The sequence below is a fragment of the Pteropus medius genome, unplaced genomic scaffold (assembly GCF_902729225.1).
Source record: "Pteropus medius unplaced genomic scaffold, Ma_sr-lr_union100, whole genome shotgun sequence".
In the NCBI taxonomy this organism is placed as follows: domain Eukaryota; kingdom Metazoa; phylum Chordata; class Mammalia; order Chiroptera; family Pteropodidae; genus Pteropus; species Pteropus medius.
The window spans coordinates 3,272,388-3,287,616 of NW_024342469.1; the positions used below are offsets into that span (position 1 = coordinate 3,272,388).

Consider the following 15,229-nt stretch of genomic DNA (forward strand, 5'->3'; position numbering starts at 1 on the left):
TGGGCGGTTGGTGGATGGGAGGAGCAGGTTAAGGAGAGAAAATTCTGGACTTGTGGCACTTAAGTTTCCTATGTGACATCCAGAGAGCAATTTCCAGCAGGTAATTGTTATCAGACATAGTTATCAGGAAAAGTCTAGGCTGGTGTATGGAGGCAAATTGAAACCACATGTGAGTGGCTGAGACTCCCAGGCAAAGGAAGGCAGTGAAGAGCAGTGGAGCAAGGCTGGAATTCCAGGAGTGGTCCCGTAGGTTATGAAGAGAGCCAGATGGGGCGACATTGTAGAAGCCCTAGAGTTTCAGGAAGGAGGAAGTGATGAGAGTTGTCAAAAAGGTGAAGTCTGGAAAATGTCTGCTTAGTTTGCTACTTAAGAGGTTGTAATAGCAAGAACATTTTCACTGGACAATGGAAACAAGTCAGGTGGCATTAAGCTGAGGACTGAATTGAAGTGAAGGACACAGACAAGCAGATAGCGATTACCAGTTTCCAAGAAGTGTGCAATGGGGACAGGTCAAGTGCCGTGAGAGCTTCAGGCACACGCAGGAAGGGTTTGTCTCAGAATGACTAGCTGAGTTTTAATGCTAAAAAGATGAGCCATTGACCTGATTAATGTAAAAGATGGTGAATCTACAGTGCAAGTCATTTCCATTCAGGCTGAAGAAAATTGTTTGCAAGTTGTGGATGAACTCATGGAGAAGTGGCAGCAACTTAAGGACATATTTGTCACTCAGAATTCCGACATTGAGAAAATCCAAGCTCAGATTGAAGAGGAACGGAAGAAGTTTTTGGCTGTTGATAGGTAATTAAGTTTATCAGTTTGAAAGACCATAACCAGAGTTTTAAAAATGTTTACCATCAATTCAAAATTTATCATGGGAAGTTTTATTATTTGAATGTGTATCCTCTGTTGCTTTTGATCCCACATCACACCTTTCAAGCTTTCTCATTTGGAGGAAAACCAGGAAGGGTGGTTAGCTCTTCAGAGTGAATAATTCATTTTGGCCGATGAAAACATGGACCAGTATAAAACATGGTCCCTTATGCTAAATTCCTCTTGACACTGGCATCTTTCCTTTTAGAGTCTCTCGCTAGTCCATTTATGTGACGAAGTGTAGCCAGTGAGGGCTGTGATTCTGTGGCCGATGTCCCAGCTCTGCTTCTTAAGTACTATGCCTTCATTTCTTCATTAGTACAATGGGCATAATAATAGTGCCTACCTCATAGAATAATTATAAGGATTAAATGAGTGACTGTTTATGTGGCACTTAGAACAGTACTTGGCACACGATAAGCATTTGTACTTGCCATGGCGTTGACAATAACACTATGAATCAACTGGCTTGTTAACCACAGTGACATCTGCTTTCCTGCATGATTGACACGACAGTGAGCGCTCACATGAAGTGTGCTCTGCTTTTGCTCAGCCTCTCGGCATCCCACACTTTCCCTCACTGCTCAGACCTTCAGTGCTTCAGGATACAGCTAGAGAGTTTGTGTCTTAGATTTTTGAGCGCATTTAAAGTTTGTTTACTCTTGATTTTTTTTTAAGTTTAAACAGAACCACATCTCTGTCATATTCTTGAAAACCATGTAATTCTTATTTATTTATTTATTTATTTTGGTTCTGTTGCTAAGCCCTCTTTAAAATTTTGCATTATTTCAGCTGGTAAAAGCCCCAAGCCCTCGTTTAAGATAGAAGACGTTACATTAGTGGTGGTAGTAAAAATAATTCAGACTTTCTCTTGCTAAGGGACTCTTGGTTTGAGGCTCTAAAATGTAGAGCTTATTCTGAGGGAGAAATACAGCTTGAAAATTATACAAATTTAAAAATGAAGTAGGAAAGTACTATAGTGTTGCTTGCCTGATTCAAGTAAGAATGCTCATTCTTGAATAATTCTCCCTTAGATTAGCTAACTACATTCATGGCCTTTCTCAGGAGTGTTAAAGTTTAAATTGCAAGCATCAGCGAGATCCCTCTAAAACTTATAGCACTCATAGGAAAAAATAATTTTTCCATGTAAGTTTACAGCACATTTTTCTTCTTTGATGAAATTGTATAAAACAAGATATAATCACGTTTTCATATCTGTATATTTACAGGGAAGTGGGAAAACGGCAGAAAGAAGTTATAATCCTTCAGTCTTCTCTGGAACAGAAACGGCTAGAGAAGCATAATATGCTGCTTGATTGCAAAGTTCAAGACATTGAAATAACTCTTTTGTTGGGGTCACTGGACGACATCATTGAAGTAGAGGTACTCTAGCAAACGATTTTAAAGTAAGCGCGGTCGTGGGGAACTTAGTGTAACGCCCTTTGCTGCTCAGTGAGATCCCAGCTCTGCAGATCCTTCCGTTTATTCTACGCCCCTTTAGGCACAGAGGAGATTTCTTTTCTCCTCAGATGGAAAAGGGCCAAGCGATCATCAGTCCAGAGGACCAGGCATTTCATGCAGTTCTTTGCTCTCTCTTGCTAATCCAGGTCCTTTTAACCCATAGGATGGACCAGAGTTTCTTACTTATATAGAGATACCCAAGAGAAATCAGAGTTAAAGCTGCTGGAGTTTGAGACATCTGGGAAGGTGGTGTCAGCCACAGAGAACCGCGGCAACGTGCAGGTGGCCCACTGGCATTGGCAGTTCCCTGCACGCTTGTAAGATTGTGCTATGTGGAGGGGTCTGGCTTTGCACCTTCACTGACAGCTCGAGGTGGTTCTCAGAAGAGACCTGCCTGAGTCTGTCCAGGTGGTGACAGGGCAGGAGGAGGTCAGGATGGACCTCCAAGGAATCGGGAGATAAAACCAAGGTCCACTAATGGCGACACCTCTCCGTTTGCCTTTTTCTTTCTCGCTACATTTGTATTACACAGTACTTTTCAGGTTCATTGGAAATATCTACCCATAATTCTGTCTCATGTTAGGAAAGGTATGACTGCAGTTCGCAAAGAATATCTTAATATTAGCTAATCTAAAGAATGGTGAAAATAGTAGTTTTGCTTCTTAAGTCATCTCTGAGTTCTTACTGAGTACGTTAGTGAAGGAATCACTTCTCTGTGGTCCCTTCCACATCCCTCCTCCCTTTTCTGCTCCGCCCCCGGACGGTCAGAAATCCATTCAGTTCCATCAGGTTTCCCGTTCCAGAACAGGCCTTCAGTCCTTTGGGTTCTTCAGAATGAAGCATCTGTAAAACAATTTTTCTCTTGCTAACATTGACCACTTTTTTTCATAGTGTCATTCTGATGCGATATTAGCCTCAGAAGTCTTTTTTCTCTATTTTAGCAGAGATCACCTTCCAAATAGGTAAGGAAAGGAGAAAACCCTCTTCTGGCCACAAGTAGCAAACTTAGCTCAGGTGGCTTTAAAGGGGCGAGTGGATGGGGGTGAGAGGAGAGGGCTGGAAAGGAGGCGGTCTTGTGCTTGACTCGGTCCAGGAATTTGAACGCCATCGAGAACTCTTTCTGGCTCAGTGTCTATTGGCTTTATTCTCTCAGATCAGCTTTCCCCACAAGGCTGCAGTTGTAACCACTGGCTTTGACAGAGAACTTTTCATGACCCCTCTCAGTTAGAAAAGTCCTGAGAAGGAACTCCGGGTCCCTCTCAGCGCTGTTACCGTCTCTCTCTCAGTGTCTCTGTCACGGTCCCTCTCACTGTCTGCCTCAGAGGAAACCACACTCTGTCTGTGGAATATTATCCCTTTTCTAATAAACTTTCCTTTTGACTAAAAAAAAAAAAATCCTGGAAAAGAACCCTGGCTCATTCTGGGTCACATGTCCACATTTAATGGGTGCAGAGAGAGGAAAGGGGGACGCCCGGTAACAGCAGAAGTAGATGGGAGCAGAAAAAAGATACTCACTATACTGTAGAAAGAACTAGAAAGTCTGTTTAAAAGGCAGTGTAATCGTGGAAGAGGGTTGTCATAGACTAGAGGGGAGGAGGGAGCCGTCTTAGTGACGTCAGTGAATGTCGTTGGCCCAGTGCGCCGCTGCTGTATTGGTACTATTGCTCTTAGAGTTATTCTCCAGTACACCCACTAGGAACGCGAAATTATTTACTTCTTAATTAGCTTGAAAGACTTTCATATTCGTGGTGAGGTGTTTCAAAGCAGGTATAAAGATATTGAACTAAACTGATACAGAATTATTATCTGAAAAGAAAATGATAGTTTAATCCCACTTGGTGCTGGTCAAGCCACCCTGGACTATTGCATTCCCCTTTTCAAGCCTGATGCTTTTTAAGAGTCTAGTGTCCAGGAGAGCGAAAAGGCCCAGACTGTGCCGTGCTGGGAAGAGAAGGCTTAGGATGTGATTCTCCTCCTCCAGTGGAAGAAAGTCTCGTCACAGAAGTAGGATCACACTGGTTCCTTTTGGTCCTAAGGAGATACTGGGGTTGGGGTGGACGCCACAGTCAGATTTTTTCTTCCAGGGAAAGCTTGCTACTAGAAAGACAGACAGCTTCTAGTGGTGGATCCGTGACTGGCATTTTGTCTGCACATCTAGTAGTAGCCATATGATGGGGGTGCTACAAAAGATTGTCCATAAAGGTATAAGGTATAATGATCTCTCTCCAGAGGGCTGAACAAGGGCCACTGGGTAGAAATAATTGTCTTAACACCAGTTATGACATAGAGCCTGAGATTCCCCTTCCACTGGAGGTGTTCCCCAGGCAACCTTCACTGCTGGGGTTCTCCTAGAAGTTTCTTACGTGGTAGGGGAGACATACTAGATCGCTGGAGCCCAGATTGTTCTGTGCCCATGAGGCATCTGGGGACTTTGTTGCCTTAGAGCCTATGGTTCTCTCGGCTCCTGGTGAGGCTCTCTGTTGCTGGCCCACTGACCAGACTGAGTAACAAGACACCAGATGACTCATATAGAAGTTTGACACAAAATACAATACCGAATCATGAAAACAGGAATCGAGATATTCAGGGATTCAGTATTCCATTTTGTATTCAAGTTCAACTTCTATATGAACTGCTTTAACATACACATATTACATAAAATGGAGACATGATTCCAAAAGTTGTTTCATTGAGTTTGTTGTCAGAGAATATCTAGAAAGGAGTGAGTGACAAAGGTTTCTTTCTCTCTTAATTTGTGAATCTTGGTTTTGGTATCAGCATTATACCAACAGCCAGCGTACAGCGGAATAAGTGCTCATTCACGTGCTCCTTCTTTCCTGTCCTTTCCTTCCATCAGAGAGTAATATGTGTTGCCAGTGACTGCTCAAGGCACATCCTAGTGGAGGAGAGACAGGCACAGAAACAAAATGGTGAACAAATAAAATATTTGGGTGTCTGGTGGTGACACGGGCTAAAAAACTAAAGCAGGAGGGAGAACAAAGAGTATCGGTGGGTGCTTTGCAGTCTCAGGTGGAGAGGCCGTGAGTGGCCTGAGCAAGGATGGCCGGGAAGTAGAGCGGTAAGAGGGCGAGTGATGCCGACATGGGAGGAAAGTTGTCCCACTGGAGAGGCTGGAGCAGAGGGAGCACAGGGGAGGCTGGCACGGAATGAAGTTAAAGGGGCGACGGAGAGCCAGATGGCCAGAACCAGACCGTCCTGACCTTGTGGGTCACCGCAGGGATTTTGAGTGTGAGTGAGGTGGCAGTCAACTGGGGGACTTGGGGGAGATCACGTTTCGGGTAACAAGGAGGGGGCTTCATGTCTTTCAGTTGGGAACTGAAGCAGAAAGCACCCAGGCGACAGTTGACATATATGAAAAAGAAGAAGCCATTGAGGTAGACTACAGCTCTCTACGAGAGGACCTGAAGGTAAACGGAAGGTTTCTGTTGTTTGCGATTAACTCACGGCAAAATTAAATATTGAAGTGCTGCAGAATGACTTTTAGACTGTAGAGCAGAAGTTTAGGGTAAAAGTAGATTTCCTGGTTATTTTTGAAGAACTAGTATAGCCCGGTTACTTTTTAAATGTTTATATCAGCATTTCTCACCGTGCATTTTGCAGAACACAAGTACCATGAAATGTCTTGCCAAAGAAGAAGAGTGTGCTCAGCCAGTTTTTTGAAAGGCTACCCTCCCCCACCTCACTGCCTGGAGATTCTTGATGAACATTAAAGTCTTGGAAAAGTCCCGCAGTAGACAAAAGTAACCAGAATAGTCCAGCATCTTGAATTTGCCCTGTCAGCATCCCAGTGCGGTACCTCAGTAGGTGACAGATCCTTCACAGCTGCAGAGCACGGACCTGGAATCCAGGTCAGGGCTCTAGGTTAGCAGCTCTGTGTCTCTCAGGCATCCCGTGGACAGCCAGTGCTTTGTTTTCGGCTTTGTCCTGAGGCTGCTTATCTCAGGAAGGCAACGTGGCTGTAGCCTTTCTTGGCTTTCCAGCCATACAGCCATAACCTCTGAGAAGAGAGTAGAGGTGCTGTTCTTAAGAGTGAAGACAAGCTCCAGCAATAGTCCCCTCATCACAGTGGCCTGAATTGGGTCACATGTTCATTCCTGACTAATCATTGTTGGGGTGGGGTGGGCTTAGTCTTAGACCAAGCAGACCCACCACTGCACCCACACGTGGGAACTGTGTGGGACAAAGGGTCACACTTGGGCTGTGTTAGGAAGGAAGGAATGGTGAATGGATGCCAAGTGGTAATACCTGGCACATCTTTTAATTTCCTGTTAACATATTGTTAGATTTGTTGGGCTCTTTGACTGGATTTGTGGTATCTTTAGGCAATCAGAAAGAAGCTTTTGTCCTGTAGTCTATTTAGTGCTTTCATATTTAGAAAGTCTTCTGCATCTCATTTACTGAAAAATATAAATATTTTCTTCCTGTTTATGGTTTTTGTTTTAATTTACTTATTTAATTCATCTGAAATTTATTTTAGTACATGGTATGAGTCCGTTTTTTAAAATGTACCTAAGTTAACCAATTTACTCAACATTTTTCAAATAATTCTTTTTCCAGTGAATTAAAATGTCACCTTGATCTTACATTAATGAAGGCCCTCTGGGGGGTTCAGAAAACTGTCCCGGATGGTCGTGCTGCACCATTTGTTCCCTTCTCTCCTTGCTTGAGTTAGTTCTAGTCATCGTTCAGGCTCCAGCGGCGCTGCCTCCGGAAGGCTTGGATGTCCCCTCCCTGCCCGGCTGCACCCAGGCCGCCTGTTAGGTTCCCACGCTGCCAGAGATGCCAGTGTGTGTCTGACTTCCCTGGGAGCTATTGAAGGGCAAGGATGGGACAGTGTTCGTAACTGGATCCTTGGTATCTAATTTTTTTTAATGAACGAGTAAATGAAAGTGATATAGGAATTGTTGCTTTTAAGCCAGATTAAAAAATATGGAGGAAAGTGCACTCCAGGAGAGCAGCGTCTGTAACCCTGGAGCCATGAAAAGGCTCAGCCCACTCGAGGAGCACCCGACTGCACCAGACTTGGAGTGGGCTGTGAGGGAGGGAAGGTGGGGATGAGGGGCGGGGGTGAGGCAGGCGCCAGGTCCCGAAGGGCCCTGTGTCTGATTACCTTAGCTCTGTGGGCCTAAAAGCCATGCTGATCAGTGCTGTTCTTTGCCAATAATAGGCTCTACAATCTGACAAAGAAATAGAAGCCCACCTTAAACTCCTCCTGCAACAAGTAGCATCCCAAGAAGATGTCCTATTGAAGACAGCAGCCCCCAACCTGAGAGCCCTGGAGAACCTGAAGACTATCAGAGACAAGTTTCAGGAGTCCACAGATGGTGAAACAGTTTTCGTTGTTAGCAAGATCATATTCACGGGTGTTTGGGTTTTGATTTCTGTAACACTTAAGTCTTCCTTAGATCGTACCTTTGTTTTTTTAATTTATATTTTTCTCTGTTGTCTTATATTAATGTGTACTTTTCATACTGAATTGCAGATTGCTTTCTTTTTGAAAAGTGTTCTGCTTTAATTTAAAAACAGGTTTATTGGTTATTTTAAAACAGATATTTTTTCATATCATCATAGTAGGCATAGTAGATACTCTGTGAGAACTTGTCACTATTGTTTAAAAATTAGCCTTACCAGAAAAAGGTCTCATCAGTTGTAACAGCCATGTTCATGGAGTTAATAATTGAGGTATTTTAAATGTAGAGTTACTCAAGACAACCAAATTCAAAATCAAATTTTAAAAATATTTTATGCTTTTTTAAAGTTGAAGGACAAGAAATCCTCAGTGGTCTCTAAAATAAAGAACATTGATTCTCTCTTAGCTTTTGAGGCCAGCAGAAAGGAAGCCAGAATCTGTAGGCAAGAGTTTGAACAGGTGAAAAAGAGGAGATATGATCTTTTCAGCCAGTGTTTTGAGCACGTCTCAGTCGCAATTGATCAAATCTACAAGAAGCTCTGCAGAAACAACAGTGCCCAAGTATGTACGCGTGGGAACTTGGTGTTACTGGTGGGTGTTTTATTCGAGTGGCCCGCTATGGGGCAGAGTCAGCTCGTGAAGACTGGCTGTCACAATGACCTGTGTTCCAGGTCCCACTCACTCTACCTCTGGCCAGCCCGGACGAGTCCACACCTCTCTGGTCCTGTTTCTTCATCTGAAAAATGAGTGGATTAGATCACTTGGTTTCCAGGTTTTCTTTAGTTTTGGAATTCTGTTGTCTGGCACTAGTTTGATTTTATAGAACTGCCAGTGGTCTCTGCAGTGAAGGTGGGGTGATGTGGAAGATCTTAAGAAATGGTTGATCTGGGGTCTGTGGCGTTTGCCTGAGTAACAAAGGCAAGGGAAAGAACTGAAGGTGGGATTCGAATCCAGACACGTCCATTGTAGTGACAGTCTCTTCACTGCACACGCTCCGTCCCATTGTCAGTATCCACAGCAAATACTGGGGAACTGTTGTGGGATGAAGACATGGAGTGGACCTTACAGATCTACTTTTACTCTTTCTCATAGTGTTCTCTTATGACTGAGGTCATCTCAGAGCAGGTATTTAGAATTTCAGACCAAAATAATTTACTTATTTTCAGTAAAGTAAGGTTTAAAAAGTCCCATTAACTCCTTGAGGGCAGGATTAATCTCCGTATCTACAGTACATGGCCATAATAGCTCATCAGTAAGTGCTTGAGGAATGAACACTTTTTTTTAAGACTGCAGCATGCACTGCTGAGGTTGGAATGGCAGTTTGGTGGGAAGGCCTGATCCTTTATAGATGTTAGAATGTCTTCCCTGTACTCCCCACCCAGATAACCCTGTTGTCTATTACATGTAGAGCTAAATACATTATTTACAGGCACTGGTATTTTTCCATCAGAATGGAGGAAAACCTAACCAACAGAATACTTTAAACTGTTATAAATCCAAGCTGAAACCTACTAATTGCTTTTCTGATATTGTTCAGTAACCAACATGTGTTTCAGGCATTTCTTAGCCCGGAGAACCCAGAAGAGCCCTACTTGGAGGGAATTAGCTACAACTGTGTGGCCCCAGGCAAACGGTTCATGCCAATGGACAATTTGTCGGGGGGAGAAAAGTGTGTGGCAGCTCTGGCTCTCCTGTTTGCTGTGCACAGGTAAGGTCCCAGTGAGCTGTCTGATTCTGCTTCAGGGCAGATACCAAATGAACCTCCTACGGAATTGTTAATTACTTGTCTTTAGTTGCATTTAGCATTACGTGATACAAAATTATTTTCTTCAGCCAAACAATTCAGGTTGTGGTTTTTGTCTATGACAATTGAGACAGCAAATCTAAGAGAGAATTCAGTCTTTGACAGATTTTTATTCCATTTCTGTTATCAGCAGCTACTAATGTTTCAGCTTTGTGACATCAGAATTGCCAAAAATAGTAACAATAACAAACCCAAATAAAACAAAATCGTCCAACTTATATATTACTTTTCTAGTCCATATTCAGAGATGTGCTATTTAGTAAAGAATGTTAAGCAAAGTATTTCTCCTGGAAAAATGTTTAGCCCCCTCATGTCCTTTGACGATGGTGGCACTGTTTGTGTGTAAAATAAATCAAAAAGCTAAAATTAAGGCAATTAACTTTCAACATTCAAAGCATTAGATGGAGATCTAAGGTGTGGATGATGCTGCTTCTTTATTTTCATGACCAGAAAGATCAGCATAAAAGCTCGACAACTGATTTTTACCATTCTCAAAAAGGAGAAGGAATAGGTCATTACAGAAAAGACAGAGAAAACACTACTAACGCAGAGGGACTTTGGGGACAACATGGGTACGGATCTAAACATGACCCTGGGTAGAGTAACTCTTACTAGAATAAAACTATTTCTAGGTGTCACCCCCATCCATTCATTCAGCGGATATTCATTAAATATTTACTGTGCATCAATGGTGTAGCCATTGGAGGGACAGCAGTGAACAAAACAAAATCCTTGCCTCCCAGCATTCCCTGAATCATGCTCATCTCGCCCGAACCTCTCTAGGACCCTGCTTTCTGGACACGTCTCAGATACTTCATTCTAGATGGGGAAGACGGATGATCAATAAGGCATATTAGCAAACGAGTTCTATACTGTGGAGACTGAGAAAATGACAGATGTTGTAGAAAAAAAATTAGGGAGGGAGTGGGGACAGGTAGTAGCAGGGAAGGGTTTGCTGTGTTAAAGGGTCGTCCGGGAAGGCCCCTTGAGAAGGTAACTTTTGAGCAAAGATACGAAGGAATTAAGAGGGCAAGTGATGTGGATAGCCAAGGGAAGAATGTTAGACAAGATCAACAAGTGCAAGGGCCCTGAGGCCAGCGTGAGCCCGGCAGCTGTAGAGAATAGACTGTATGCAGCAGTGGCGGGCGTGGGGTTAGGAAACTACTGTAGCAACCAAGGTGAAAGATAACGACAGATTGGACCAGAGTGAGAGCAAAAGGTTGAGCAGACAGAGCGTGGGATGTGAAGGACTCAGGGATGGATGAGGATGCCACGGACTTAGGCCTAATCCACTAGAGTGATAACAACTGCCATTAACCAAGATGGAAAAGGCCACGACAGAGAATTGGTTTGGAGGGCCAGGTGAGGAGTTTGATTCTGGATGAGTTTGAACTATTTATTAGACACCCATGGTATGGACTTGTTGAGTAAGCTGGTAGACGTGTGAGGTGAGAGTTCAGGAGAGAAATCGGAACTCTCAGCAGACATGTGGGAGCCATCCCCATACATCTGGGTGGCACTCAAAACCTTGAGAGCACATGAAGCCACCAAGGGAGCTGAGTAGGTAGGGGAGGGCTCTAAGCAGAACCCAAGGGCACAGCAGTGTTAAATAGAGAGAAGAGGGGTGTCAGGCAACCCTGGGAAGGAGCAGTGGGTGGGGCAGGGGGCGGAGACCCTGTCATCCTGAAGAGCAGAGGACAGGCGGATGGGCCGCTGGGATCTCCTGCAAAGGTCACAAGGGATGCGGACTGAGCATTGGATTCAGCAAGGTAGCGGTCACTGGAGACCTAGACAGCCATGTCCAAAGGGTGTATCCTATTTATTCTGAATACTTTTAACCTTCTCCAGGTTACAAAGTTATAACTTGTCATTTTTTTCTAGTTTTCGGCCTGCTCCATTCTTTGTTTTAGATGAAGTGGATGCAGCCCTGGACAACACTAACATTGGCAAAGTAAGTTTCTTTCTGCTTTTAATTCCAGTAGAATGTCTACAACTCGGAGGTCGTGCTCTGGCCAGAGGCAGCTTACCCTGGACAGGAACAGTCTGATATTGCTGATTTAAAAATCAAATCTAAGTTAAATATCTGAAACCAAGATGATTCAGGGTAACTTTCATTCAGGATTTGGGGTGCCCCTCGGAGTTGCTAGGGATCAACCCGGAGTCAAGTGAGGGTCCCTGCACTGGGCCCACAGCACTGCCCCTGGGTAACTGGTCCTCATCCAGAGAGTGGGACATGAGGGTCATTAGTCGGCCTGGCGGCAAACAGAACCAAGCTAGTCAATTCAGAGTCCAGAAGTAATCTCTAAATAAAATTCCAAAGGGATTAAAGTTCAAAATCCTGCCCCTGCCCCATTTCGGTTATTTACCCAGTTAGCACCTGTGTGTGATCGGTTGTTTACCCAGGTAGCACCTGTGTGTGATCGGTTGTTTACCCAGGTAGCACCTGTGTGTGATCAGTTATTTACACAGTTAGCACCTGTGTGTGATCCTGTTTTCAGTGTTGGAGACACTGAGGGAGCTAAGGAAGCAGCGTGACTCCCGAGGGTTCTGTTTAAAGTGGGCCTTAAAGGTCAGTGCACAGTCCTGCGAAGCCACCGGAAAGCAGGCTCTCACCACATACCTTGACTGAATTTTCATGAGAATGGGGTCAGCCACGGAAGTACGACAAAAAGACAGGCAGACACTGGCAGGGCCCATCGCTGCCCAGGGGAGGGACAGCTCTGGCCGGCAGATTCTCGGTGTCGTGGACCTCCTCCAGAGAAATCCAGTTTTGGAGGTGGATGAATTAGACTCCTACTTCTGACTGCAGGCACATCCCTCTTCCAGAAATGACTGGGCTTTGCATCTACAGCTTACGAGGAGGCAGCTCTGGGCTTGCACATTTCTCATTATCAATTTGTAAACTGGCATTCTGGTTTATACCTTAGTCTTGTGAGCTTGGTTAATGAGTCCACCTCTGAGAGAAGCATTTACTCTTAGGATGCCACTCCGGCAGGTTCCGAGTCTCTAAAGCTGACTTCCCTGTTTTCTTACTCTGGTGAATGTCACTTGAAATGCCAGGCAGAATCGGGGGACTTTCAGGAGTTGCAGCCTGAGGAACCTTCTAATGGTATGATCGTTGCCTCTCATATTTCCCAAGTTGCACTTTTCTAACCCAGATATCCGTAGGCCCCAGGTTCCTGAACACGTCACAGTAGGCACAGAAATAGTACAATTCCACATGTGCAAAATTCAGAAAACAAATCCCCAGCCTCCTGAACCTCGTACAGCAGGGTCCCCAACCCTTGGGCCATGGACCAGTACTGGTCTGTGGCCTGTTAGGAACTGGGCCTCACAGCGGGAGGTGAGCGGCGAGCGCGTAAGCTTCATCCATATTTGCAGCCGCTCCCCAGCACCAGCATCACCATCTCGGCTCCACTTCAGATCATCAGGCATTAGATTCTCATGGCAGCACCGGGCCCTGGTGCCAAAAAGGTTACAGACCGCTGGTGTAGAGGACAGGCAAGAGCCACAGTCTATGGACCTGCTAGACTTTGGGGTAACTAGGGGGAAAAAAAAAACAGGAACAAAAGAATATCTCCGTTTGTCTCTCAATTGTCAGCTAGTCTGCATCAGCTAACTGGACTCTGAGACCTGACTCATTTGTGAGAAATCTTCCCTTTGGTTAATTTGGGCACTTTATTCCCCATGTTCTGTGTGTGTTGGGGGGTATAGCATCTACCGTGGTGGATTGCCTCTTGGTGGCATTTAGGCTGTCCGTATCTTCTAGCAAAATCTAGATGTTTGTATCAGTGGCATCTCCAAGTACCAGGTCTTACTTAAGACTCTTCTACTGGCACCACCCTAGTATTAAACACTTGTGGTGTGTCTAAGTTCTTCATCATTCCCCACGTTCTAAGCAGAGTTTGTTCAGCAAGATGCTTTCTGTCCAGTCTGTTCTGTTCTGATTCTCATTCCTTGGACTTGACCTTCTGGAAGGAACCACTGAGTTCCTCTCTGACCAAATGATAGATTATAGATTACGAATACATTTATCGTTCCATGTTTTCCCAGTCTCCAGGCTTTGAGCTGGCAAAATAGGAAGCTGGAAGTCTACATACCAGGCCTTCTTCAGCCCTGCACAACATCCGAGTGCTCGTTTTGTTTGATCTTGTTACAAAGACTTGATTGCATATTTACAGGATATTATAGTTTATTCTTAAAAATATTCAAAGGTTTTGGATCATAGACTTCATGAGGTTATATATATTTTTTCAGACTTCTTAGTTTAGAATCAGGTATTTCACTTCTGGCATTGTAGTAAATTTACTGAATTACCAGGAAGGCAGGAAAGTGTCTTGACACCTAAAATGGGCAGATTAAGACAAAGAGAATACTGTCCCCAGGGACCAGAAAGGAGGCCTTTTCTGGTTGGTGAAATGTGTGTTTTTTATGTCCTCCCAGGTATCAAGTTACATCAAAGAGCAGACTCAAGAACAGTTTCAGATGATAATCATTTCCCTAAAAGAGGAGTTCTATTCCAAGGCTGACGCCCTGATAGGCATCTATCCAGAGGTAAAGGCGGGCAAGGGGGCCTACGAATCCAAATTTGCAGAATAGTATGATCATTTTATTTGTATGATAATAGTACACATTAAGTACACAAAGCAAACAATATTGTAGTCACATTTCTGTGATGTTTGAGTGTTTTAGGCAAAAACAAATGCATTATGGTAGAACAAACGAGGACCCGTTTATCTTCCAAAAGTACCAAGGGAGAAAACAAAGCAACTGACCAAGTTCCAAGCTGCACAGTGACTTTTAGAATTTGAACACATCTTTCTTAAGCAGCTCAGAGTACTTAACCTGCACTAATGAAGCAGTTGACTAATTCTGATCATTCTGATTTGGGATGATTAGGATTTACTTCCCAAGGTTTCCTTTAAGCTCAGCTAAAAGTTAAGTTTTTTTTCCTGTGCATACAAAATGTTAACGGACCACTGGAAAAATGCTGCAGAAGTGAGATGAAAACTCTCATTCCAGTGTAGGGAGGGAAAAAAATCTTTCTCCTCTACCCATCGTAGGACCTCCGGCCAGGCCTGTAGGTCAGCCCAGCAAAGACAGATCAGTGAGAGAAAAGCAGACTTTATGAGCATGCGCATCACACATGTGCGCGTGGCGCTCCCCGCCATGGGAAACCGAGAGGGGTGGCTAGAACTCAGCTTCTCTGCCATCTTAGGCTAAAATGAGGAAAAAGAGTTGGGGGCATCAAGGCCGGGGAGGCAAATGATGGGAAAGTGACCGGGAAAATATGGTAAACGAGGGGTGTTTCCATTTGCTCTGCAGATTCAAGTAAGTGCCTTCTCCACTGATAGCAGTTGCTAAGTGTAGAGAGGGTGTCATCTTTTACATAAATGTAAATTTCTTTCACAAAAGGAAAACTTGTGCCTCTTTTTAGGACTTTTCCTGCATCTGCTGGTTTTCAGTAGCTCAAACCATCCACATAGCACAGAGCCATATTTTGGGGTGCATATTCTAGGGCCCTTTGCCAGGTAATGCAAAAGCCAGAGGGAGCAAACTGAGGTCAGTGCAGACAACTGACACCTTCTTAGGTGACATAGGGAGCTCCCTTTTAAATGCAAATCCAGATTCACTAATGGCCCTTATTTTACATGTCATAACCT

The 15,229-nt window shown here is 44.1% G+C and overlaps 1 protein-coding gene across 2 annotated transcripts in view; it reads left to right on the plus strand.

Annotated features, from left to right (window-relative positions):
* Positions 1 to 15,229, plus strand: part of SMC1B (structural maintenance of chromosomes 1B) — a 54,239-nt gene that overhangs the window by 38,191 nt on the left and 819 nt on the right. For both annotated transcript variants that reach the window (XM_039863195.1, XM_039863196.1), the window contains 8 exons: positions 653 to 798; positions 2,100 to 2,253; positions 5,661 to 5,759; positions 7,520 to 7,676; positions 8,169 to 8,323; positions 9,319 to 9,470; positions 11,448 to 11,517; positions 14,010 to 14,120. In XM_039863195.1, coding sequence (XP_039719129.1) covers positions 653 to 798; positions 2,100 to 2,253; positions 5,661 to 5,759; positions 7,520 to 7,676; positions 8,169 to 8,323; positions 9,319 to 9,470; positions 11,448 to 11,517; positions 14,010 to 14,120 — 1,044 coding nt within the window. The remainder of the gene's footprint in view (positions 1 to 652; positions 799 to 2,099; positions 2,254 to 5,660; positions 5,760 to 7,519; positions 7,677 to 8,168; positions 8,324 to 9,318; positions 9,471 to 11,447; positions 11,518 to 14,009; positions 14,121 to 15,229) is intronic.